Source organism: Fusarium oxysporum, chromosome 8 (assembly GCF_000149955.1).
Source record: "Fusarium oxysporum f. sp. lycopersici 4287 chromosome 8, whole genome shotgun sequence".
Lineage (NCBI taxonomy): Eukaryota > Fungi > Ascomycota > Sordariomycetes > Hypocreales > Nectriaceae > Fusarium > Fusarium oxysporum.
Genome location: NC_030993.1, coordinates 1747975 through 1771966, shown reverse-complemented (window position 1 = coordinate 1771966; position 23992 = coordinate 1747975). Strand labels below are relative to the sequence as shown.

General features: G+C 48.1%; 9 protein-coding genes across 14 annotated transcripts; 2 read left to right on the top strand and 7 right to left on the bottom strand.

The window, feature by feature from the left end:
- Positions 1–40: 40 nt before the first annotated feature.
- On the bottom strand, positions 41–3780 carry FOXG_03215 (uncharacterized protein). 4 transcript variants are annotated; one of them, XM_018380825.1, is made up of 5 exons: positions 3635–3780; positions 3371–3510; positions 1516–3296; positions 600–1464; positions 41–538 (listed from the first exon to the last, which is right to left on the bottom strand). In XM_018380825.1, exons 3-5 carry the CDS (start codon positions 2579–2581, stop codon positions 373–375), a joined length of 2097 nt encoding a protein of 698 aa, XP_018237188.1. In that variant the 5' UTR covers positions 2582–3296; positions 3371–3510; positions 3635–3780; the 3' UTR covers positions 41–372. The 4 variants fall into 4 exon arrangements, with proteins under 4 accessions (XP_018237188.1, XP_018237187.1, XP_018237186.1 ...); XM_018380824.1 differs by having other exon boundaries at positions 3371–3780; XM_018380823.1 differs by having other exon boundaries at positions 1516–3733.
- Positions 3781–4362: 582 nt separating this feature from the next.
- On the bottom strand, positions 4363–6265 carry FOXG_03214 (uncharacterized protein; the record flags this gene model as incomplete). Of its 2 annotated transcripts, XM_018380821.1 has the most annotated exons (5): positions 6154–6223; positions 5844–6086; positions 5462–5755; positions 5039–5407; positions 4532–4984 (listed from the first exon to the last, which is right to left on the bottom strand). In XM_018380821.1, the coding sequence occupies exons 2-5, from the start codon at positions 5904–5906 to the stop codon at positions 4532–4534; spliced, it is 1179 nt and encodes a 392-aa protein (XP_018237184.1). In that variant the 5' UTR covers positions 5907–6086; positions 6154–6223. The 2 variants fall into 2 exon arrangements, with proteins under 2 accessions (XP_018237183.1, XP_018237184.1); XM_018380820.1 differs by having other exon boundaries at positions 4363–4984; positions 5844–6265.
- Positions 6266–6737: 472 nt separating this feature from the next.
- FOXG_18509 (uncharacterized protein) lies at positions 6738–7040 on the bottom strand (the record flags this gene model as incomplete). The annotated part of the gene is made up of 1 exon (XM_018398614.1): positions 6738–7040. The coding sequence occupies one exon, from the start codon at positions 7038–7040 to the stop codon at positions 6738–6740; it is 303 nt and encodes a 100-aa protein (XP_018237182.1).
- A 7-nt stretch (positions 7041–7047) lies between these two features.
- FOXG_03213 (uncharacterized protein) lies at positions 7048–7445 on the bottom strand (the record flags this gene model as incomplete). Its single annotated transcript, XM_018380819.1, has 3 exons — positions 7048–7220; positions 7278–7337; positions 7394–7445. The coding sequence occupies 3 exons, from the start codon at positions 7443–7445 to the stop codon at positions 7048–7050; spliced, it is 285 nt and encodes a 94-aa protein (XP_018237181.1).
- Positions 7446–11692: 4247 nt separating this feature from the next.
- FOXG_03212 (uncharacterized protein) lies at positions 11693–12165 on the bottom strand (the record flags this gene model as incomplete). The annotated part of the gene is given in 4 exon segments (XM_018380818.2): positions 11693–11816; position 11924; positions 11980–12064; positions 12073–12165. Coding segments are annotated over 4 exon segments (303 nt in total), but the record flags the coding sequence as incomplete, so codon positions are not given.
- Positions 12166–12936: 771 nt separating this feature from the next.
- FOXG_03211 (beta-fructofuranosidase) lies at positions 12937–15604 on the top strand. The gene is made up of 2 exons (XM_018380817.1): positions 12937–15182; positions 15233–15604. The coding sequence occupies exons 1-2, from the start codon at positions 13444–13446 to the stop codon at positions 15351–15353; spliced, it is 1860 nt and encodes a 619-aa protein (XP_018237179.1). The 5' UTR covers positions 12937–13443; the 3' UTR covers positions 15354–15604.
- A 363-nt stretch (positions 15605–15967) lies between these two features.
- FOXG_03210 (myo-inositol 2-dehydrogenase) lies at positions 15968–17459 on the bottom strand. The gene is made up of 2 exons (XM_018380816.1): positions 16889–17459; positions 15968–16823 (listed from the first exon to the last, which is right to left on the bottom strand). Exons 1-2 carry the CDS (start codon positions 17207–17209, stop codon positions 16083–16085), a joined length of 1062 nt encoding a protein of 353 aa, XP_018237178.1. The 5' UTR covers positions 17210–17459; the 3' UTR covers positions 15968–16082.
- Positions 17460–18104: 645 nt separating this feature from the next.
- On the bottom strand, positions 18105–20742 carry FOXG_03209 (uncharacterized protein). Its single transcript, XM_018380815.1, has 2 exons — positions 20159–20742; positions 18105–20098 (listed from the first exon to the last, which is right to left on the bottom strand). The coding sequence occupies exons 1-2, from the start codon at positions 20357–20359 to the stop codon at positions 18707–18709; spliced, it is 1593 nt and encodes a 530-aa protein (XP_018237177.1). The 5' UTR covers positions 20360–20742; the 3' UTR covers positions 18105–18706.
- Positions 20743–21124: 382 nt separating this feature from the next.
- FOXG_03208 (uncharacterized protein) lies at positions 21125–23728 on the top strand. 2 transcript variants are annotated; one of them, XM_018380813.1, is made up of 9 exons: positions 21125–21294; positions 21355–21368; positions 21466–21476; positions 21562–21658; positions 21706–22781; positions 22834–23288; positions 23339–23367; positions 23425–23544; positions 23594–23728. In XM_018380813.1, exons 1-9 carry the CDS (start codon positions 21241–21243, stop codon positions 23697–23699), a joined length of 1962 nt encoding a protein of 653 aa, XP_018237175.1. In that variant the 5' UTR covers positions 21125–21240; the 3' UTR covers positions 23700–23728. The 2 variants fall into 2 exon arrangements, with proteins under 2 accessions (XP_018237175.1, XP_018237176.1); XM_018380814.1 differs by having other exon boundaries at positions 23339–23544; positions 23594–23717.
- Positions 23729–23992: the final 264 nt, after the last annotated feature.

Below are 23992 nucleotides of genomic sequence, written 5' to 3'. Positions count from 1 at the left end.
ATTAATAGATATGACACGTGATGTCACTTAACAATGAAACCCCGTGGTTCATGCAACTCTTCACAACTGTACACAGACCAAATTGTGGTTTTAAACTCATAATCTGGGTTGATTCTACTGATAAACTAACGAGCGGTCTCTACTCAAAATATCATGAATCCTTTCAACTTCTGTTTCTGGTTCCGCTTTCGCTTCCGCTTTCAATCACCAAGTTTGCGCCAACTATGTTTAACAAAGCCCGTTTCTAAGAATAAACTGCTAATCCTTGCGCCGCTTGACCCCAGCATAACAAATCATGAAGCCTCGTAGAGCATTTCCCATGCATGTGCCTCTCCATAACGATCCAGATTTCTGTAAGACGTGATTCTTCGATTAATCAATTTTGGCGTTGGCCAAACTTCGAGCTGCTGGGTTGCTGAGATTGTTCACAGGCTTCACGCCTCTGTATTTGCCCTGCTTTCGGAGACGCTTTCGTGCCACCATCACAGGGACCGAGCTCTTCGTCACCAGATAGTTGGAAAATGATCCCAGAATGACACTGTCTATTGTTAGCTGCTATCATAGCCTCGATAGTTGAAACGTCGCTTATTTTAACGTACCCCTTGAGTGCACTCCTGCCTCGACTTCCTATGACGACAAGTGTTGGGTTAACATGGTCGATGACCTCTGTGATCAAGTGCTTTGGGTTCTTGCAATGTAAGACTTCCACAATAACTCTGACCTGAAGCGTAGTCTTTCGCAGAAGACGGAGCACTTTGTCTGTGATCTCCTTAACTGCTCGACGCCGCTCTTCTTCCGCCCTGCCCCTTTCTCCTCGACTTGAAGGTGCGGGAGATGTGTTTGGGGTGTTGTTCTTGGAGGAGTCTCCTCGAATAGAATTCCTCACGAAATCTGGGACAGCAGACATGGAGGGCGCAGCAGATCTTGAGTTTGCTACCGTGTTGATAGCAGCTGCTTGCTCTCTCATAGCCTTTGGATCATCAGGAACCGAGTTGTCGACCCCTCCGATGCCGGTCTCCTCATCCACGCAGTAGATGCATATTAAGGTATCACCGTCTCGTAGGACCGTACCAATGGCCCATTCGAGGGCATGTGTCGATTCATCACTTAGATCCGATGCAACCAGGTACTTTCGCAGACGGTGATGTTCCTCCTCGGCTTGCTGAACAATCTTGTTGTAGTCGCCACGATAGATCATACGGATAGCGCGGTGAGACTCAGGAGTGGAGATGATGTTTGACATCGAGCAGGACAGATTTTGAGCCCGCTTGATATCATCCATATCTGCCTCCTCGTCTGAATCGTTTGCAGAAGCCACTGTTGACATCTGATCGTAAGCTGTCTTAGGATGCACACCGCCGCCTTTGTTCAACCGTGTGTTCTCGCCCAGAGGAGTGGTAATCTTTATTTCTGGCTCATCAAGTAGAGAACGGTACTTAGGTTGCTTCGCTGCAACTGTTGTCCCTGGTACCAAGTTAGCATCACCGACTTGAGGTGAAACGAGGGGTAACTTACGCTCTTCCTCTGCAGCAGCGAGAAGACTCATTGATTTTCGTCGCTCCTTACTCGGATCGTCTGCCGACCCACCAATTGCATCGGGGTTAAGTGACCTGGGAGCCTTCTTACGACCACGATCTTCGTCATCGGATGAGTACGCCTCGTCTTCCTCACTTGAGCCAAGGTGCTCGCCATCAGGGCTCAAGTAGTCTTTGATCATCCTTCCACTCTGGGCATCCTCGCGGTTGCGCCTAGGCAGCTGAGACAAGCTACCACCTGCGTACGCTAGGTTGGCATCAGATAACCTTCGATATGCATTGCTGATATCCACAATTCGGCCGTCATCAAGCATGGCCTTACCTGGCGCCAATACCTGCGTTACGTGAGCTGGAGACCTGGACCTTGACCCCAGCCGATTGTGAGGAGATTTTGACTTCTGACTGCTGCCGCTACCGCCAAACCAGGAACGCCTGCCATCACCTTCTCCAGGGATTTGCAGGCCACTGAGATCGGCGCTGCGGAGTGCCTCACTCAGAGCATTTGCAGATGGCTTCTTGCCGCCCTGCGTGTTTCTCTTGGGAAGTTGTTGGCCGCTATTGCGCGTAATGATATCTGAAAATTGATAACCGGCGGTAGGGTCATTACGGGCAGCAGCTGCTCGAGGTCCAAAATCAACAGGGTTCGAGGCTGCATCAGAGAAGCTGCGCGTATGCCCGACGCTACTGGGCGCGAGAGTTGCTTTGGTCATGACTGGAGAATTAGGAGTCGTGCTGGTTCCGGAAGGCCTCGAGGGCCCAGCGAGGGGTGTGTCAGTATCCAACATACTTCGGTATTTTGGTGGCGGGGGAGAACTGGTGTCCAGCATACTCCGCACAGTCTGTCGTGGTGAGCTTGGTGTTGGCTGATCGTCGACATCCAACATACTCCGAACGGGAGATCGAGGGGTGGCATAGGGTGAAGCAGATCGCATGGCTCCTGGCATGGAGGGCTCAGGACGAGGTCGATTCTCGAGCAAGGCGAGAACTTCCTTGCGCTCCATGTCGAGCATAGCCTCGATGCTCATAGGTTGCTGGTTATGCGACATGATGACGACAAATTCGAAGCGATATGTTCGTCTTCAGAAAATAGACAAGGCTTGTAGTAAGGGTGAGATGCGACGAGAGCTCAACCAAGCGGTGTCGAGGATTGCGCCCACAAAGATGAATAGTCTGGTGGGGGTTCCGTAGACAGCTGTTAGAGATGCCTATGTATGTGTGATACAAGGTGGCATTGCGTGTGGCCAAGAATGAATGAGTATATGTTCTATCGTCTCTCAAATTGGCACCGAGTCGATGCTGGTTATAATCGGTGATGTCGGTAAGCGTCGAGATAAATGATATCGTGCTCGAACTCGGGGCGGTACGTCAGAGGCCACTCGGTGAAGCTGGTGAGCGCCCAATAGCGGCGTAATGTTCTTAATTAGCACGGTCGCAATACCAAAAAGAACGACAGAGGCAATTATGCGGGAGTCAATGTAGTGGTAAACTCTTGCTTCGTTGTGTGACGGGGATAATGAAGCTGAGTATGAAGGGGAAGAGGAAGAGGAGAAGAGGGGAGAGGAGAAAGGTTGACGTGCAATTGCACCGTAGCGGTAGTGGGATCTACCTTATGGAAGGTAGGTTCTGGGGAAGCAGTGGCGTGGAGTCTAGAGTTTAGAGGTGTTTGAGCCCAGAGCCCAGACCGAAGCGGCGCAGCAACCCCCAATTTGGGTCACAGAAGTGTGGAAGATCACCGAGTTAGTGGGGTAGACGCAGCTACACCTAGGATAGAGTAAGATGGATGGATGAAAACAGTTGGAAAGGCTTATTATCACGCTTAAATGCAGGAAGCTTACAGAATAAGGTAACGAAACGGCGTGAATTAACTCTTGATATGTCACCACTCTTCATAACAAATCATACCAAACATTGACGCTGTCCCGGACTGTTTCTCCCCTCCGTACTTTTGCCTTGAAGTTGGGCACTAAAGATCCGACTAACATTTTAAGGTCAGTGCCTGTGACAACCCTTATTATGGTAATGATGTGCGTAAGACGTCGGCTAAAGCATTTTAAAAAGTGGACGGCGTCACCACTACTGCGTAAGGTTAATCAACTCACCAGCCGAAATTAAAGAAACCCAAGGGATATGCTTGGATGATGAGAAAGAAAGAAAGAGAAAGCCCAATGAGGTCTTTGCTTTTGATGATTCGACAGAGTTTTCAAGTCCAAGTTGACCTGCTCAACCCCAACTGAGGCCTCCCTTGTCAAAACTATCGAGTGATTGTGTCGTCATGTGAAAGCATCATTCTGCCACCTCTAAATCGAAGTTTCATCATTGGACAATGATTTCTCACCGGCGTTAGATTCGATCTGGGGCTCTGTGAGAATGGAGTGATCTTCTATTCATATGATGCCCTGCGTAAAAAGAATCTCCGGAGTTATGTTCAGCCCTGTTGATCCATAAATCCCCAACTCCGTCGTGTTCGTATGGACCTAACTATCAACTTATCTTGACGGGTAAGCATAATCAATTATCGCATAGAAGGACCGAATGTCTCCATAGCTTGTTGAGCCTCGTCTACTATTCAAAATTTAAGCGAGTTTTGTTTCGTTGCGAACTGAGAATACTTGTCAAAGCATTCCGTATTCTCTAAGCGATTCGGGTGTCGCTGCACTCCGAATCCGGGGCCGGGCTCTCGGCAGCTACCGAGGTTTCCTCCGATATCTTCGGCTTCCGTTCCCACCATACGACGGCGCCAATGAGAGAATAGGCACAGCCCCAAAGCATGCTTTGACTCATATAACGACGCCGAAACAGTCACAACTTTGCTACAGTACCATATTATTGAGCTTGGAGATTCGGGACAGTCTGTGGATTCCCCTGAATGGCAAGTTGAGCAGTAGGTACAGTAACATTAAATGCGTATTTTCATCAGTATCTTGATATAGTTACATATTTTGCACATCTACTATACATCCGGAGGACCAGGCGTTCCATTTGCACCTCGTCTAAATCTACATCTTCTTCTTGACCTTGAGCTTGTTAGATCCAACATTAGCTCGTGCCGCTGTACCCAGCTTATGCACCTGCTTTCGCTTTTCCCACACACCCGAACGCCCCTCAACAACTGCAACGATCTCCTCAGCAATCCTGTATGGGAATTGCTTGCGTCCACTGCCCTTGGAGGGCTTCTTGTTGATCACGTCCAGAATCCATTTGAACGCTACTCGTCGTCGCTGCCTCACACCCAGAGGTACAGGAAGTTCAAGTGCACGACCACCACCACCGGCGCCGGCCACGTTGCGGATTTTGAGAAGAGGGGCCACCGAGTCTACGGCAACTGTGATGTACAGGATTGGGTTGAGAGGGAGATGTGAGGCCGGGGGAGTTCCGGGCAGTAGAGGGTATTTCGGGCTATAGATCGGAGGTGGTGCGGTTCGGAGGTAGTTCATGACAATGGCCATATTCTAATTCATTAATTAGCCAATTTCCTCCAATTTAATTTTGTAGACAGAACTTACTCGTTGAGCAACACTGAGCTTACCATCTTTCATTAGGAGTCGGGTAATTTGCTCCAACACGGGGTGGTAACGTTTCTTCAGATTGAACCCTTGTGGCCACGGCCTCTTGGGGAGACCAAACTTGTGTCCCGGGTTTTGCATCTCTGTGCTGTCCGTAGTCTCCAACTCGGACTTCTCTGCTGCTGCAACGAGAGCTTCAGCCTTCTCGGCCGAAGGAATAGTACCCTCTCGGTAAAGAACATCCTCCTGTGCCGGTGTCAGGCCACCCTCACCACCCCCAACTGAGCTGGTCTGTGTACGGCCACCGAAAAATAATTGTTCGAGTGTCGCATCGTCGATAACTTCGGCACTGGACGTCGAAGAAGTCACCTATATCGCAGCTCATTAGTTGCGAGACATGGAAGCTTCTGAACTAAGTCCTACCTCAACCTCTCCATTTTCTGCTGCCGACACTCCCTTCTTAGATTCTGAGCCAACCTGGGAGTTCTGAGCCTCTTGAGAGTTATCAATTGCCTTCGGAGGATGATCGTTTCCTTCGCTCGAATACCATCTGTTGCGCGGAAGAGACTGGATGAATGGGGCTGGTCGAGGGGCGACAGGTCTCGGTCGAATTGCGAGAGCTCTGCATGCGCCCCAAATACTCGTTCTTGGAGACATGACTGAACTCCGCGTTGCTAGCAACGTTCTTGGAGCAGGAATTATAACAGCCTCGTGACTCTTGTGACCCGATTGTTAGTCTAATTCGCGATGCAAAATTCCCAGAATGGCGGATAAGCAATAATCCGAGAGTTGATGCCATGCTTACATAACCCTGTCTGAACCTCAATAGTAACAACACTCCGGGGAAGCGAGACAAGAATTGAACCATTTGAATTCATAGTGAGTCAATATTCTGGAACGGGAGTTATATGTAGCCATGTCTTGTGATTCTAAAGGTTGGAAGTGCTCGTGGCTGAACTTGAGCTCGACTCTTGCGAAACGAAGTTATTGAGCTGCTTGGATTGGACATGAAACCGGCGCAATCCGCTCACAATGACTATGGTATCAACTCAATGATAATCATCCTAGAGTCATTACTGCTTTCTTCTTCTCAAGAATCCAATGATGCAGCTTACTTCAGCTACCCAAGTGATACTAGGTAGGTGTTCATAACACAAGTGATGTCGCACTGAACCTCATTTTTATGCTATGAAGTCCCGAGGCCGGATCGACATTAGAGTAGAAACCAGTCGGCATTTACAAAACTGTCGTTTCATGTGACCTGCTCATGCTGTCCTACCTACGCTGTGACTGACCGTGGCTGTACCGAGGGTGGGGGTACACAACATTGCTTGAGGGTGAACTTCCCTTTCAGGAAGGAACTGTATGTGAGAAAACGACATTGAGAACGATTGGAGCCTTGATGCGCTGACTGTATTGTATAGGAATGCTGCGAGATATGCTGATAGGCCCTAAAATAACCCCCCCTTGACCTCACAGTAAGGAACTTGTGTGGGTATCCCAAGTAAATATTAAGTACTGAACATCTCAAATACTAAAGGACCGAATCAAACTGTATAGTTCTAAAAGTCTCCGTCTGCTGTCATACGTGCTTTTGTAAACCTCCACGTGAGGGCTCATTGGTAGAGACCCTTCGTGTAACCGACTCCGTCAAACACCAAACAAGAACTGTAGTAACCGACATATCCTACCGTTTTCCTCAAGTCATACATGGAAACATCCGACTTTCGCCCTCTAACCCAACCCATAAAATACAAACCAAGGTCTTGACCAAGGGGTCAGTTGTTCCAGGCGCTGAGTGCGTGGTGACCATAACCTTCCCCGTTTCGTAAGTTTTGTTACCAAACTCCAGGTGCTTGATTCGAAAGAGGAAAGACCAAAAGGAAATCGTAATAACACAAGAAAGATAACTCCTTCGTTCACAAATGGCCAGACCACCATTTTCGTAGACGTTAGTGATGCTTGAGTGGGTGAAGCATATGAAAAGGAGTGACCCCCACATCGCAAGTCTACCAACCCCATTGCTGGGTGGGAGAACTAGATTCAGATCCAGTCAACCACTTGACGGCACACTCGGCAGCATCTTCTCTGGCATTGTTGAGATTCTTGCCATCATACCAGAAACGAGCTGCGAGAGTCTTGCCATGGACAGTCACTCTGCTAGACCAAGCAGTTCGGCCACCTATAAGAATTTGAGTTCAGGACGAGAACATCTAAATCATCTTGATGACTAGCATACCTCGACGATCTGACACAATTTGAAAAACCGGGGGACGCAACTGAGCATCTCGGCAAACATCTGATCAGTAGTTAGAATTGAAGGTTTGTGCCAAGGGAGGGGTGGGGTTTCCATACTGTCGAGCTGATCTTGCCAGGGGCCAGTAGGAGTGGCAGATTGAACCTCCATTGTGATTTTGGATTGTTTATGACAGGACGGAGATTGGTGTAAGATAGTTGGCTAAAAAAAACTGATTTTTCTAAGACCAGAGAGTTGGAGTTGAAGAAGGTTGGCGTACCAGGTCTGAATAACTAAAGATCGAATGAAGCCTACTCAAGAACGGATTCGAAGCTGAGACGACTGATGAGAACACCAAAGGAGGAGATGATGAGCTTTATACGTTCAGATGAATCAAGCTGCACGTAGCCACAGTGTCAGAATACGCCGGGTGTGAGGTTTTCCAAGAACAAGGCGGCAACAGGTATCCTGTAGAGTTGCCCAACGCGTGATGTAGTTGAGAGGCCCGAAAGGTAAGACGAAGGCGAACAGACAGGTTGGGCCCAGGATTCCGGGACGATGATGTGGCAGGATAGGATTAGATGCCGTTCAACGGGAAGCGTGACCGAGGCGGCAATGCAGGCTTCAAGTAGACAAGAAAAGCTTGTGTGAGGTTAAGTTCCAGATGATCAAGGATCAGAGGTATGAGGAGACTGGAGTATATGGCATTGTAATGCAAGTAAACTAGTTCAATACAGTCACGGAGAGGACATAGAAAGGAAGGGTCAAGAGAGTAGATTGAGGAGAAATTATAAATAATTAGTATGTAGCATGTGAGCCACTATGTGAGCTTGTGCTTTGACGAGGTGGGAAGGATTGACAAGCGAAACCTCAAAAAAGAAAGACCTGAAGTTTCTGCTGGCAAGCAACTAACTACGCAGCAAGCGTGCGTACTATTCATCAATACGCACTACTAGACTATGGCCCTGGAGCTTGGTAGATGGGGCTCCAAGTTGGGTTTGCTTTTTCTAGCCCCTGGGAGGAATTGGAAAGGGTGGGATCTGGTACATTGGGTCCAAGTTCACGATGGGTGTGTGCGAAGTCGTTTTGACCTCAGAATGGGCCGTGCCGGCTCCCGTCAGTCTAAGACGGATGGCAACGGTAACGGCAACGGGTGCGGGAGCGGGTAGGAAGGCGAGGTGCTGAAGGTGTTCTACACATAACGAATCGGTCAACTGAGGCCTGACGAGGCTGACCTGGAGACGACAAGCGAAGACCTGTGAATGTGCGCCCAAGGATACGGGGACAACTGGAAATGGAGGCAAAGAAGAAAGGAAAACAAGGGGGCGTGTGGTCTAAGTCATTTTCGAGGGCGTCGATAAGAGGCTCGTGGCCGTGGAGCTCGTTCTGTCTGCTAGGCGCAAATGTGCAAGGGGATAGTCAAGAAATGGGACCAAGATCACAGCGGATATGTACGCGCGCATGCATCCTTGTGGTAAATTAAGCTAAGAGCTTGATTTGGAAAGGCTGAAGGACACTGGCACGCTAGACCAGGTAAAAAAAAAAAAAAAAAAAAAGCAAAGGGAAGCAGAGTACAGCGAAGCAAAACTGACTGGATGGTGGACGCCCAGCACCAAGGATGATAGTAATACATACAAAATGATGAGGAGACAAGAAAAGAAAAACCACTATGAGGCTGACCAGCCATGACGGAATAAACACGAAGCAGGAGATGATATCCTGTACTTGGCCTTGGGAACGCGAAAAGAGATGACAAGAGAGAATACTACCTACCAATCGAGTGAGTGCAGAGGATTCTCACTCTGGTCGTGATGATGTGCAGGATGAGGTGTCATGCTTGAGATGATGTCGCACACGAGCATCAAGTGCAGTTTTTCGTCTGCAGGCACGCGACAGGAGAGGGAAAGTGAGTATACGTGACCGTTAGGCGTCTGTTTGAGGAGAAGATTTGGGCAAAGTTGATGAGAGAACAACCCCTGTTGGCATGGCATCCCATCCAGTTGAGATAACATTTAACATGGCCACGTCAAGCGAAAGCTTCGGCCAGCATCTTGAGGCATAGGCCAGCTGAAGCAGGGCAGCCCAGTCCAGCTCAGGGGATGAAGACAGGCGACCAATGGGCCTTGTTGGCTAAAAGCCGAAATCGTCCAGGATATAATTTGTCGATGGCAAGTCTACCACGAGATCCGTCTCAATATGACAGGCAAAGGACAAAGAAGGACTCGTACGTGGCATCCATGGCTTTGACCTTGGACTCTTGTGCTCTCCTCCTTGATGTCTCATCTCGTTTGTCTCTGACAGTTCGTAAAATTTGACATCGTCCTTTTCGTTTCTTTTTTTCGTTGATGGATGTGCTGTGGAGTTGCAAAGATCACCGTCATAGCCTACCTAGCCTGCTATGATCCCGGCTTTCAGCAGCATTTATCCAGCAAGAACCTCCTTGAATGCTCCCCTAGCCAAGGAGCCCGGATCTAGAGCGTGTGGGGGGACCTCGAGTTCTCCCCACCGACCATCCGCTATCAAGGGTGCTCGTGCCTTAGACTAAGCCCCTAAAGCACTAAAGCAAGCCCGATGAGATGGTGACATGTGACCTAGTGTCAAGCTCTACAGCACTAGCTCGTGTCTTCATCAGAGTTCAGAGTTCAGACCTCCATCAAACAAAGCAACAACACGTCCTTCACTCTCGCTAAGATCAATATCATCTCCTTTCTAAATCCCGATCGCTAGTTGGCGTCTCTCGATACATGAACCAACATTTCATCAAGCACCGCTACTGCATCCATAGCTGCAGTCATCAACTACCAGGGTCTTTATGCATTGGTCTGGAGTTCTTTGGCTACACCGGACTGTTCACAGGGAAGTGGGCAAAACCCGGTACCTACATGTCATGACATGTGCGGCACTATGCAGTAGTTTGGTGATGTACTCTGTATTTTTATGGCCATTGTAAGGGATTAGCCGCGTCTTGCGACTGACATCGGGACACTGGACGATCTACTATTACCTGATCACCGAGCTAGCCACAAACCTCGTTCGCACTGATCTAGGGTTCCCGACTTCAGTACTGTTCGGGTGTCATCGAACGTCTCTTGATTCACAAGCTTCTGAGCCAATTATTCGGCCAATATTTACAGAACAAAACTAACGCCTCTGGAAAGCGGAGACAAGTACCGTGGTAGCGCACAGCAACCGCGTCTTCCCACGGGGTCCTTGACCATACATTTTGGTCAAAATGTATTCAAATTGACGAGAAGCAACTTGCAGAAGCCCCAAGCGCTTCAATCTCAAAGTGCCGGAGAACTTATTAGTGGCCGCTGCGTTTTTGACGCTGTTTGACTGCCGAACCCGCTACGTCCACCTTTCTCGGGAAACTGGCCTATTCCAGGCTTGAAGCTGATGACATATCGGACCCCTGCATACAACAGGACCATTAGCCTTTCACTTCAAGCTTTTCCCCGAGCCTATTCAGACTAGCAGATGCTAGCATTCGCTTCAGTCCGTTGTTGGGGTCTTTTATATCGTATCGTCGACTCCAGGCTTGAGCCTTGTCTGATGCTGACTGCAAGTGTCTGACTCGCTATGTTCGAGGCCTGGCAACACAGATGGGAGCTGTAAAGGACTGGGCCGGTTCACTCATGCAGTAAAGGCACAAACCCGGTTGTCTGAGCATTTGCTATACACCTTGGGACGGCATAGTTTTCTCGCTTTGTTTCCACATTGACGCGACAACAAAGCCAAAAGAGCCACGGAGCCTTACAATTCCAGTCAAAGCGACGAACGAGCCGTGCCGGTTTTAGTGTACCAGCTGCAGCGGTTCAACCCCACGTCAACATACCCTCATCCCACGCTTCAGATCACCGTAGCAGGAACTGTCGTCAGCTTGGGCGCTGACCGGTGTCTCGTCTGTTACTAAATTGAGTATATGTAGACTCAGCGTGGCAGACCGGTCAAAGACTTTGCCGCAATGCAGTGTCTTTAATCCGTGTTTGCGATCTCTCAAAGCCTTATGGATCAGTCATGCAGAGCAGGGGAATCGTGATGAGACTACGTACCTTATCCTTGACAGACAGACAAACCTTGCATCAGCTTGTGTGACGAGCTCCTCCTGATCCGGCTATCAGGTAGGTGCTCGCCGCGCCTATCATGCTGGCCTCACCAATCAACCACTCGTGGAATTTCAACGACAGACTCCACAATGAGCTTGCTCTTCACTCACCGGTCAAAAACGTGACGTAGATGGCATGTAAAATGCTACAACGTGACCTCCCATTAAGCCATCCTCTTCCCTTCTTGCCTCCTTGCATGCCGTACAGCACTGCACCTCGCCGTTTTAGACCACTATGCTGCTGCGCGACTTTGTCTTACAACCTGATAATAGCCCTTTTCTTCTCAGCCTTGGCACTGTTTTCAGGATGTAGCTATCCTTGATATTGATAAGCAGCCTTCCAAATATCTAGGAGAAGCAAGGTCCAAAGTTGCGAGGTTGAGTGCAGTGTACATATACACAGAGCGAGGTATTTGGCCGAGCTTGGAGACTGATCATTGACTTCGCCGAATAGCCATCACCTACTGTCAACGCTGCGAAACGTCGATTGATACATAAAGCAATTGCGTTTGCTTTTGAATAAGTTTCCATCGTCGAAAAGCTCGATTGCAGCCACAAGAGGTTGCCTGATGCCCGAGCTAGTGCTTCGACTTCACTTATCGGTAGGACAGTCTACATGTATCTCATCCAACACCACCCCGATGATCTTATTACGCAAACTCATGATACATATTGTCCGTGGTGTTGGTGTACCGGGCGTACAAAGTGAAGGAGCGAGAGAATGTTATTGTTGAGACAACGCCGAATTCCCGAGCGAGAGTTCATGCAACTGTTTAACGTTCCGAGATCATGGAGCAGCAACGAATTTGAAAGCTCATAGGCCATTCATTCATTGAGCTGTGTCTCGCATAAATCTTGTTCAAGTAGTAATTCTTTTCTGCTTCCCTACCTATCTACCAGTCTAGAAATAGTGACTTGAGCCTTGGGGGTCTCGAATTCGAAACAAAGCTTGCTAAGACGAAGATAGTACTTCAGTCTTTGATGACACTGATAAACATAACCATCTTCTCCCTCGAATTTAATCCATAGTTGAGCTTCGGGAGATGGTCATTTGATCTATTCAGTGCACGTGCTGGACGTAAACCGGCGGTTTCGTGGCCCATCTACAAGTGTGGTTATGGTTAATGCTTAGGCTATGAACTCTTTCTGACAACAAAGTACCTAAGTGATTTCACGGCGGTTTCTTGGAGTATTAGGAGTCTCGGCAAAGTAACTCGTACATATATAGTATGATAAGATCATGACTGCAACAAAAGCAGCTTATGGTATTTACCCAGAGGATATGGAGGACATCCCTCCGTCCATTGACCTTACGAGCTTGTTTTCATGGCAAACCGCCGGCTATCAAAATGAAGGGATCAGCTTCTGTACGTAAAAGTCTCCAGACGAGCCATTTACTTGGCTAAAAACAAGGCGGCTTTTGAGTCTAATTCCCATGCTTGCTCCATTGTAACGGTCCATGCTTGGAGATATGGGGAAGTGGTATTATCCCTCGGTCCGACAGTGGCTCCGCATATAAACTCTCGACCCCATATGTCATTCGATTGTTTTGATTCCCCAAACCACCTTATGTGATGGTCATGATGGACTTTGCAGTAGGTCTCTGGAGATATTCAGCCTATTGGCATCTCTTGATCATCATAAACTCTACCAAACAATCAAAGTCTCGATTCTAAAACTCTTCGCGAAGAAAGCATAATTCATTAGTGCCATCTGCTAAGCGTCTCTTCTATTGAGCCTACGTCACTAGAAACTCAATACCACGGTTCTCTAGGAAGAAAGGCTGTCGATCTCCCCACACAAACTCCACAAATCTCCGGATTTCCAGGTTCACCCTATTTTTTCAAGGCCTGAAAGTCCAATTCTCAGGTGCTCTTTGACGCCGTGGTATCGCCGAGTTTAGTTCAAGTGAAGCTTCTTGGGCTTCTCATGACGATGTTACCCTTCCCCTCACTATTTGTCGGGGCGACAGAGGTTAGCATGGGACGTTGTGATGGGCATATATAGTTTCAGTGGCTCCACGGTTTTGATTTTCGTCTGCATGTAACCGTTGCAGAGTAAATCATGAAGTTCTCACTATTCTTGACGGCTGGCTCTCTTGCCTGGGCCAAGCCATCGACTCCAAAACTTGACTATAACCGCGCTCCCCCAAATCTCAGCACTCTGGCCAATCTGACGATCTACAACACATGGCGTCCTCGAGCTCACGTGCTTCCTCCTACTGGACAGATTGGAGATCCTTGCATGCACTACACTGATCCCAAAACTGGACTTTTCCATGTTGGATATCTCCATGAGGGTGCTGCGGGTGCTACGACGGATGATCTCGTGACATATCGAGATCTCAACCCTGGAGGCGCTCCTTTCATTCGGGCTGGAGGTCTAAATGATCCTGTGGCAGTCTTTGACGGATCCGTTATACCCAAGGGCATCAATGGCACGCCTACACTCTTCTACACCTCTGTATCTTACCTCCCCATCCATTGGACCATCAACTACACTCGCGGAAGTGAGACGCAGTCCCTCGCTGTGTCAAAGGACGGAGGCCGTAACTTCACAAAGCTACGACAGGGCCCTGCGATCCCAGCACCTCCTTTTGCTCTCAACGTGACGGCCTTCCGTGATCCCTTCGTTTTCCAGAACGAAGATCTCGACAGCCTTCTGGAAAGTGAGTCAGGAACATGGTACAGCGTCATTTCTGGTGGTGTCCATCAAAAGGGTCCTAGTATGTTCCTCTATCGTCAGCACGACCCGGAGTTTCAGTATTGGGAGTATCTCGGCGAGTGGTGGCATGAGAAGGCCAACACCACATGGGGTGATGGTCTCTGGGCAGGGCGTTACGGTTTCAACTTTGAAGTGGCCAATGTCTTCAGCATCGATGAAAAGGGGTATAACTCTGAGGGTGAGACATTCATCACCTTTGGAGCAGAGTGGCAGGAGAAGCCCATCGTTCCTCAGGTTTCGTCTTTCCGCGACATGTTGTGGGCTGCAGGAAACATATCCCTCGACAACGGAAAGCCAAAGTTTACTCCTTCGATGGTTGGCAAGCTTGACTGGGGACGATCCGCCTACGCAGCAGCTGGCAAATACCTCCCTTCGGACTCAAAGGCATCGTCCAAGAGCGGTGCGCCAGATCGATTCATCAGCTACCTCTGGCTTACTGGAGATTACTACGGCGATCTCAAGTATTTCCCTACTCCCCAGCAGAATTGGACTGGGTCTCTTCTCCTCCCCAGAGAGCTCACCGTCGGCAAGATCAGCAATGTCGTCGATAATGAGCTTTCACGTGAAGAAGGATCCTGGCGTGTTGAGAGAAACGAGTCAGGTGTTTTGGAACTTGCTACTCTAAAGCAGGTTATTGCTCGGGAGCCTATGGCTGCATTCACCAAGAAGATGTCTTTTGTTGAATCGGGGCGAAACATTAGCAAGGCTGGATCAACTACATTCGACCGTAACCCGGAGTCCAAGTTTTACGTCCTCAAGAGCTCTATCTCATTCCCCAAATCTGCTCGCGACTCGGACCTCAAGGCTGGTTTCCAGATTTTGGCTTCTGACAAGGAGTCCACCACTATTTACTACCAGTTCTCCAACGAATCCATCATCATCGATCGCAGCAACACTAGTGCTGCAGCCCTTACAACTAGCGACATTGACGCTCGTCCCGAAGCCGGTCGACTCCGTCTTTTTGACGTTCTGGTTGATGACGAGGAGAAGATTGAGACTCTTGACCTTACTATCGTCGTGGATAATGCCATCGTCGAGGTTCATGCCAACGATCGATTTGGAGTAGCTACCTGGGCTCGGTAAGTTGGAACATCCCCTGATATTGTGATATTTGCTAACAAAACTCTAGTTCTTGGTATGCCGATTCGACCGATATTCGCTTCTTCCATAAGGGAAGCGGTGAGGTGTCTTTTAGCAATGTGACGATTTATGAAGGTCTTGTGGATGCTTGGCCTGAGAGAAAACGATAGGGATATAGTCTCTGATGTATTATTATGTGCACACTACATTAGACTTTGGACCTCATTCTTACATTTTTTATATGACCCTATGTACATAATCTGGTGTGGTTGAAGTTGCAAGTTGAGACCTGAACCTATGTTCCTCTCTGTGAACCAAAGGGATTCGCTTTCCTTTATCTCAGCCTTAATTAGACGATTACATAAAACTTTGGCTTTTTAATCATCAACTAATACACTTCGAAGCCATCTGTGAACTCGCTACGTTTGGGTGAAAGATATTATAGTGAAAATCGTTGTCGATGAATAACTTGTCAGTGGATGACAATGGTTATATAGTTGTAGAACGATAAATACCAGGTGAACTATAGTGCCGATGATCCATATAGCGTAACTTTACTCCCAAAGAGTGCATCTTTCTAGAATCAAGGAACAGAAGATCTTCCAGCTCATGTGCTAAGTACGGCTAGTGGATGCCCTTGGGTAACTCGGTATATATAATACCGAAGTGCTGTTTGGTACCGTCGGGCGGACAGGAAACCGGGAACTAATGTGGTTTTCGGGGCTTGTATTCCACTGTGTTATCTGATAATGCTTTTCAAAGTCGGTTTTGACATCAAGTACAACTCATCTCCATTAGCGGTTCAGATGTACGATCAGAATATTCATTTCGCACAAACAAAGCCCAATTACTCTATAAACTCATCTAAATATGAACGCGCTCAACAATCATGATTCTTTTTACAGCTTAGATTCCTCGATGCGACGACCAGTCTCATCAAAGTTAATCTTCTTGCCCGAGTTCAGCGACTCTTGGAGTGCGCAACCAATCTTGACAGCCTGGACAGCACCAGTAAGCTTGAATGGTAACTTGTTGTTATCAAGCACGGCAGCTGAAAATTCGTTCGCTTCTGTCACAAAGGCATGCTCAAAGCGGCCATAGTAGTCTCCAGGAATCTGTCGGCGCACACCGGTCGCCTCGTGCATCTCAACAAGATTGCCCACTGGGTTGGCATTGATGGCGAGTTTGCCTTCAGTACCGATGACCTCTGTCATATCGTGTTGACCAGCAGCCATCATGCGCGAAGAGTAGAAGTATGCGACCTTGCCGCCCCAGAACTCGACGATGCCAACACCATTGTCTACATCCTTGTGCTTTCGCAGCTCAGGCTGAACAGCAGTGATGCCAGTAGCAACAACAGACTTGACGATAGAGTCTTGGCCAAAGTACCACAAGGCAAGGTCGATATCGTGGATGTTACAGTCGACAAAGATACCACCACTGAACTCGGCATAGGCAACGAAGAAACCGGACGGGTCAAGTTTATCGCAGGTTTGAGATCGGAAAACGGAGGGACGACCGATGGCACCGCTGTCCATGCGATCAAAGGCATCGCGGTATGAGGCATCGAATCGACGGGAGAAACCACACATGACCTTGAGGTGCGGCTTCTTGGCAGCAGCATCCACAACAGATTGGGACTGTTGAAGAACAAGGGTTAGTTAGAGTTCATAATAAGCTTAATTTGGGCGAAGGGGAAACTAACGATCTCAACGCTGGTACTTAGAGGCTTCTCGCAAAGAACATGCTTATCAGCCTCAATGGCTTGAATGGCCTCTTCAGCATGAGCGGTAGTAACAGTAGCGACTACTACAGCCTGGAGGCCAGGATGCTTCAGCATCTCTTGGTAGTCGTTGTAGATTGTAACACCCTCGAGGTGAACCTTGGCCCAGTCTGCCTCCTTCTGGACAGGAGTAAAGGCTGCAACAAGCTCAGCGCGGGGTGTTCTGTTGTGAAAGTTGAGAGCATGACGAGCACCCATGCGGCCGAGGCCAGCAACGGCGACTTGGAGCTTAGGGGAGGCCATTGTGTTGAGAGAAGAAAGACGTTACAGAGAGAAGATTAGGTTAAAGCTGTGTGTCTGTTGGGTTCTCGTAGCAACAATGAGACTGAAGAGTTAATAGCTGAGAGATGATGAGCATGAGCGAGCTCTCCTCCCTTATACCTTGATCTCTCTCGGTAATCTAGGCCTAGAATATTTACACCGATAGTCGGAGCTCTGGCGGCATTGCTCGTTGTTTTCTCGAACCTTTCTCAACCCTAACACCAAATTCAACTCAATTGGACAAACCCACGTTGCACGAGTACATGGTTTCTGCCAGTGGCTTAGAATAGAAGTCACAAGATCTACATTCTTCCGCTTTTCAGTCAGAATAGTATCATAGCCATTGGCTAGATTGTCAACTTTTCTCATCTTAGACAGACGATGCAGGTTGAAGATGAGTTACAAGTGGAGAATATAAGTCAGATTGCCAAATGGAGCAATTAGCTACGAAGTTTCCATCGGGGCCTCCTACTGTAAGTAGACCTGCAGTTCGGAACCCAGACCCCTGAAGACCCCGCAACAGCATGGATCGCCTCCGCATTGCGAGTGAGGCTTAACTCTCCGAACCCCTCGCTGACTCAAAAGAAGAAGACGTGATTGGAAAGATTGGCCGAAGGAGGCAACATCTCTTAGATATTCTCGTCATGGAAAATCTCGCCGTGGTTTCCGACTGGGGAATTTCCTATTCCGTTGGTTTGGATTGGTTGGTAAAATATTTCGCTATGTTTACTCGCTGAAATTATTCGGTTGAACACAACACCACATCAGAAATCTCACGATGATTTTTTTCAGTAGAATCTTCCCATCAGGTTATTATAAATCATATGGTATAAATGGACCTGCTTATACTTCTCTGCAAATTATTCTCTCAGTCTCTCCCCACGTCTTCTCAACGTGCTTCTTGCAACTCGTTGATGATCCATTCAACAGTCAGAGTCGCAGTATACCTGACACCGCTCATCATCCTTGGAACCTCTGTCCATTTCTTAAGCAAAAATTCATACGAGGTAGATAACGTGAAGGTATTTTCCCAAAATGCAGTCTTGCTAGCATACCTTCACATACAGTGTGTGCATCGCGAGCACCAGTCCTTGGGTTCCGTGTGTTTTAGAGCATCATAGGATAATTTTAGTCTACCTTGGGCTAACTTGTGAGATCTCATCATAACTTCCCTAAATACAGCCTGGATTCTGTAGAAGATCCGTTCGGCGACTTGCGAAGTTCTTCAGAATACCAATAGGCTCCCCTGGTTAGTTCTTCAAAGTATTTAGCGCTTATTGGCAAATTTATAAGAAGGAGAGATTTGGAGACCCTTGGTACTGACATATATATGATTGCCTTCTTTAGGTGTCCTATCTACTAACGTCGAATCGTATATGAACCCAGCAGACCGCCTCTGAAGAACTTCTGTGTAATTGTAACCCTCAAGCCCCAAAATGGTGCCAATACAAACATCTTTCACATACTTCCAGCCGCTTACTAAGCCTTGGCGACCTCAGCAGAGGCAGCAGATTTCCTGAGAAGCTTCATCTCTTTCTGGATTTCTCGTGCTCGCTGAACACCGAAGCCGTGCTCGAAAATCTCTCGAATATCCTCAAGAGTCATGCCCTTGACTTCAGGGTAACAGAAGTAGATGCAAACCCAGCCGAGAATGCAGATGGCAGCGTAGAATCCGAAAGCACCAGAGGGGGTAGTATTCTCCATTTGAGTAAGAAATGTTGAAGACACAATGATATTGGATCCCCAGCAGGTCATGGTGAGCATCATAGTTCCCATAGCTCGAACTTCCATGGGGAAGAACTCGCTTGAAAGCCAAGCCGTGTTGCCGATACCAGAAGAGTAGAAACCTACAAAGATCACCATGCTGACGAGGACCACAATAGCAGGCCAACCAATCTTGGCGTCTGATGCCAGAGAGAGATCATGGTTGATAGGGATATACTTAAAACACACAGCAGCAACTATGAGAGCGATACCCATGAAAGGAACTGTGCAGATTAAAATCCTTCGGCGGCCAGCACGGTCAACAAGCATGAGGTTGACCCAGGTGAAAATGAAGTTGGTGCCAGCAATTACTGTTCCCACAGCTACGGGGTTAGAAAACCCAACGAGGGAGAACAGTAGAGGAGAATAGTACATGAGAGAGTTGAAGCCGCTGAGTTGAGAAATAGCCATGAGTCCGCAGGCAGAGACGAGAGTCCGGAAGTTTGCGGGGTTGACATAGAGCTGCTTGAACACCCACCACTGAGACTTGCCAGCATTAAGAGACTTGGCCTCGTTGACGTGGTGTGTGATATGGCGAATCTTGTCCTGGACCTGTGCTTCGGTACCATTGGGAAAGATACGCCTGATGACTGCGGCCGCCTCTTCAGCCTTTCCGTGGTAGATGAGCTGACGAGGAGATTCGGGACAGAAAGGGAGAAGAGCGGCAAGTACGATAGCAGGGATGGCACCACCGCCTACCATGTATCGCCAGCCAGATGAAACGTGTGCGAACGCGGCTCCAATGCCGTAGGAGACAAGCTGACCACCAGTGATAGACATATTATCAAGACCGATCATACGACCTCGATACTTGCCAGGGCTCACTTCAGCAATATATAAAGGTACGACCATTGCAGCACTCCCCACCCCCAGACCAACGATGAGGCGGCCAACAGTCATCTGCGCGACTGAGAAAGAAGCGGCTTGGATGACGGCACCGACAGTGAAGAGGACACAGCCCACATAGATAGCAACCTTTCGTCCGTAACGATCAGCAGAACATCCTGCAAAGATGGCACCCAGAAAGGCACCACCGGAGGTGATCGAGGTGATGAGTTCTTTCTCCTGAGACGTAAGAGTCTTGCCGAGGTCTTGGTGGATGTAGACCTATATCCCACGTCAGTACCCGAGGCAGCAAATCAAAGGAGAAAGATAGAAAGGACATACAAGCACAGCGGATATGATTCCAGTATCATAACCAAACAGCATGCCACCGATGGCAGCAGTGATACTGACAAGCCAGGAAAACTTGCCGGTCTTGGTCTGCTCGATGGAGTCGAGATCATCGATGTTGATTTCGTGAATGGAATTTGGGGAACCCGTATCCTCGAGATGCTCGAGATGTTCCTTGGTATCGGCCTTGGACATGATGCCGGTTGGGGTTGTGGTGGTGTGAAGCTGATATTGGGGTTCAACACAGTCTGTCAGAAGAGGTTCAGGAGTTTTGAAGAAACTTCAAAATCTCTATGAAGAGAGTACCGAAGAAACGAAAGCGGGTTCAAAGAGTTAATGGATCTCTTTAGAGATGTCCAGAGAGGTTTGAAGAATGAGAAGATGGGGTTCGATGCTGATCTGGAAAGAAGCGATTCAGCTGATGTTCGAAGGTCTTATATATTAAACATCCCAGGTGAAGCACACCACCAAACCAGTATTCGGGTTTGATACTCCTTGCTACTCCAGAACTTGATTATCTGTAGCTGATGTTAATGAGGGGATGAATATTTCCCTTTCAGAAAAACGTGGAATGACTAGCATGGTCAGAGTCTCAACGCCCTGACGCCTTGCCCCCGGATTACACTAACGAGCGGCATTTAGACCAGAATCTCCAAGGCCGAGGACTCAATTGATTGGATGAGCTGGGATTCTGGACCATGCTAGGCTCGTTTACTCCGGATGTGCGTCAGTCCCCAGACAGATTACCGACTGAAGCCATCACCATCCCCATGGGGAAGCTATAGTGGCGAGAGCGGCCTGTTCTCCAGTGAGCTTCAGTGGGTCTCATGTTAAAGTTCGGGGCTAATTTGATTCAGCTGGACGTTGATTTGCCCGTCGATTAGTGCCGACTCATGGCGGGCTAACTTGCTCTTTTTGATCAAGAAAGGCAACTGCCCTTTTCATCAACTCTGGGTCATATTCCTTCTTTGCTCCATCCCTCAATTCTCCTCATCATCATCAAAAGTTTGGTTGGAACGGGCCGTCTTTTCGTTAATGATACCCGCTGTCCCCTGGTAACAGTTGCCTTATGAATCATGCAAGAGTCTCTATCAACGACAACTAAGACAAGGCCTCTCAACCCCTGTATGGTAAGTCGCCCCGCTACGATAGCCCCTAAAGGCTGTAAACTGATAGATACCGTTTCCAAGGTCTGTAAGCAAAGGTGAGTCTCTATCTCGTTGACATAGGAAATATTACCCGTTTTGATTGCTCCGTTGTGTCCTCTGGAGCAATATGTTCTGACTATCAACTTCTGATAGACATCTCAAGTGTAAGGGTTACATTAAATTTACCAACGGTGGTGGCTTGTATTGCACATCACCTTTCCAACAATGGAAACTAATCCGAAAAAAAAGGTGACAACGATAAACCTTCTTGTGCCAATTGTCGAAAGAGCGATATTGAGTGCGTTCGAGGTTTCAGTGTGAGATTTCGTCATGGTCTGAATCCAAGGTATGTTGCCCTTTCTGTCATCGACTTCTGTTGCTTACCACGCGAAGTATACGATCTGGTAAGGCTGTTGAAGCCAAGAATAGAGACTACAATTTCTCTCAAGATCAACCATGGGTCAAGACAACCAGAGCTCTAAGTTTTGTTGATGAGACTCCAGACATCATTAACATCCATGATTCGAACAACCTGGACACATTGGAAAACTTCGACATTGGACGTGATATCGACAATGCCAGCAATCAATCTTCACCGGCCCTTGCTTCTCTACAAACAATTCGATCAAATGATTCAACGTCTTATTCCGATCAGGACAGATCCAACTCAACTTCAGTCTTTGGGATCTCTTCTTCCAATATAGACCAGGAGCGCCCTTCAAAGAAACGAGCATTAAGTCCATCTTCAAGTGGAAATTGGAAGAACACCTCTCGCTCGGACCCTAGCGGTGCTATCTCACCCAGCCAGAAGTCTGATACCATAGGACCTTTCGCATCGTTTTCGGGACCTCACACTATCGAATCTCCTATCCTTAGTAGTGATATTGTTTTGGGTGTTGGAAGTCCTCAAGTTGCCGCGGCGCTCGCGAGCTCTCGTGGAACAGACCTTCCAATTCCAGTGGACAATGTTGCCGAAGCCATCTCAGGTATTTACTTGGATACGCCGAGATGGCCACTGGAAGATCCACAGGAGGCGATGTTATTTTACAACTTCATCCACGTTTTGGCACCGCTCTTCGATTTGTGTGACAGCGAGCGACATTTCGCTACGATTGTCCCGCGTCGAGCAGTCATATGTCCTCCACTTATGAACGCAGTGCTTGCGGCTTCTGCCAAACGATTAAGCAGAATTGATGGCTTTGATGGCTTAGTCGGCGACCGTTATCACCAGAACTGCCTCGATGCTCTCATCCCTGCCCTGAGCAGTTCTGCAGCTGTCATGGACGAAAATCTCCTCACTGCCATTGTCATTCTTCGCTACATGGAGGAACTCGACGTGCCCCTCACATCTGCAGACACGGCCAGCGAATCACATCTTGTTGGTACTCGAGTCTTTGTTGCAGCTCAAGAAAAAGTTTTAGACTTTACTGGACTACGACGTGCGGCATTCTGGGTTGCACTACGGCAAGGTAAGGAGGCACCTCTGCTTTGGTCGTAATGTATGCTAACAACGATACCAAGAGATACACATGGCTTTTATGCAGGCCCGGCCCGTCCACCCAAATTTCGCCTTGGAAGACATCTCTAGGCTTGTTCAAAACGATGACACCTGTTGCACCTTTGCAAATTTAACTATCTTGCAATGTGCTGCTTGTCTACGTTATTGTTATGGGTCGGAAGATCAGAGCTTCTCAGCATGGGAGAGGTTGCAAGAGGCTCAAGAGCGATGGTGGGCGGATAGGCCATGGCACTTTCATCCGATGTACATCAACACTGATTCACCTGGTATCTTCCCACAAGCGCTGTATCTCAACGACGCCGTGGTTACAGGAGTGCTCCATTACCTGCTGATTCAGGTTTTGTTAGCAGCTCACAACCCTAGGACACCAAAATTAGGTCCCGGGCAGGCCAAAGCGGCCAAGTCAATAAATGAGGAGATTAGAAGGACGGTCAAGATGGTGTGTGGTGTTGCTGAGGTGAGAATTTGTTACTGATGTCGAGGATTTCTACTAATGTGGGAAAATAGTCTAACCAACGCAATCCAACGGGCTATGCGTATGACCAACCAACGTTTCTCCTTGTAACAGTATCTCGCTAATTTTTTTTCTATAGATATGCTTGCTTGGCTATAACGATGGCGGGTGACCGATTCAATAACTTGTTTGAACAGGAAGCCCTATATGGCATGCTACAAAAAGCAGATGTACAATTTGGGTGGCCGAATCGATCAGTGTAAGCCGAAACCAGATTCTCTCAGTTACTAGTCTAACAGCCATTGCAGACAAGAGTATTTAAAGGAAGCTTGGGGTTGGACCGAATCTCCTGAGAACGTGAATTCTGGAATGCCTATCTCAGGGATGTTAAATAGCAACTTGCAGTTGGTGTAATGGATATTCATGACTGATTACTTCTTGAACTCTCCAAACATCGTGATTACAACAATGACCGTATAAAAGCATGACAGACTACAGATTGACGTTTACCTTTTGCCTCAAGCCATTGCCTTCGGTTTAGCTTCCTATCAGTAATGGGGTTGCGTTATGTTGTCTGTATGGTATCCGGTTGATGTTGTGGGGGTAACGGAATTCTCGCCATCTTAGGAATTCTATAGAGCAAATGTAGCGCCATGTATACTAAATGGCCCAAGTTTTACAAGGGACTGATCAAGGTGGCCGGGTTT

What these genes read in the sequence shown, in the direction of transcription:
- FOXG_03215 (XM_018380822.1), bottom strand. Translation starts at nt 2,581, where the DNA reads ATGTCGCATAACCAGCAACCTATGAGCATCGAGGCTATGCTCGACATG. An exon ending in CGCTGCTGCAGAGGAAGAGC is followed by an intron (nt 1,465 to 1,515) that starts GTAAGTTACCCC and finishes ACTTGGTACCAG; the next exon opens with GGACAACAGTTGCAGCGAAG.
- FOXG_03211 (XM_018380817.1), top strand. Translation starts at nt 13,444, where the DNA reads ATGAAGTTCTCACTATTCTTGACGGCTGGCTCTCTTGCCTGGGCCAAG. An exon ending in GGAGTAGCTACCTGGGCTCG is followed by an intron (nt 15,183 to 15,232) that starts GTAAGTTGGAAC and finishes ACAAAACTCTAG; the next exon opens with TTCTTGGTATGCCGATTCGA.
- FOXG_03210 (XM_018380816.1), bottom strand. Translation starts at nt 17,209, where the DNA reads ATGGCCTCCCCTAAGCTCCAAGTCGCCGTTGCTGGCCTCGGCCGCATG. An exon ending in TAAGTACCAGCGTTGAGATC is followed by an intron (nt 16,824 to 16,888) that starts GTTAGTTTCCCC and finishes GTTCTTCAACAG; the next exon opens with TCCCAATCTGTTGTGGATGC.
- FOXG_03209 (XM_018380815.1), bottom strand. Translation starts at nt 20,359, where the DNA reads ATGTCCAAGGCCGATACCAAGGAACATCTCGAGCATCTCGAGGATACG. An exon ending in GAATCATATCCGCTGTGCTT is followed by an intron (nt 20,099 to 20,158) that starts GTATGTCCTTTC and finishes CGTGGGATATAG; the next exon opens with GTCTACATCCACCAAGACCT.
- FOXG_03208 (XM_018380813.1), top strand. Translation starts at nt 21,241, where the DNA reads ATGCAAGAGTCTCTATCAACGACAACTAAGACAAGGCCTCTCAACCCC. An exon ending in CTGGGTTGCACTACGGCAAG is followed by an intron (nt 22,782 to 22,833) that starts GTAAGGAGGCAC and finishes AACGATACCAAG; the next exon opens with AGATACACATGGCTTTTATG. An exon ending in GGGTGGCCGAATCGATCAGT is followed by an intron (nt 23,545 to 23,593) that starts GTAAGCCGAAAC and finishes CAGCCATTGCAG; the next exon opens with ACAAGAGTATTTAAAGGAAG.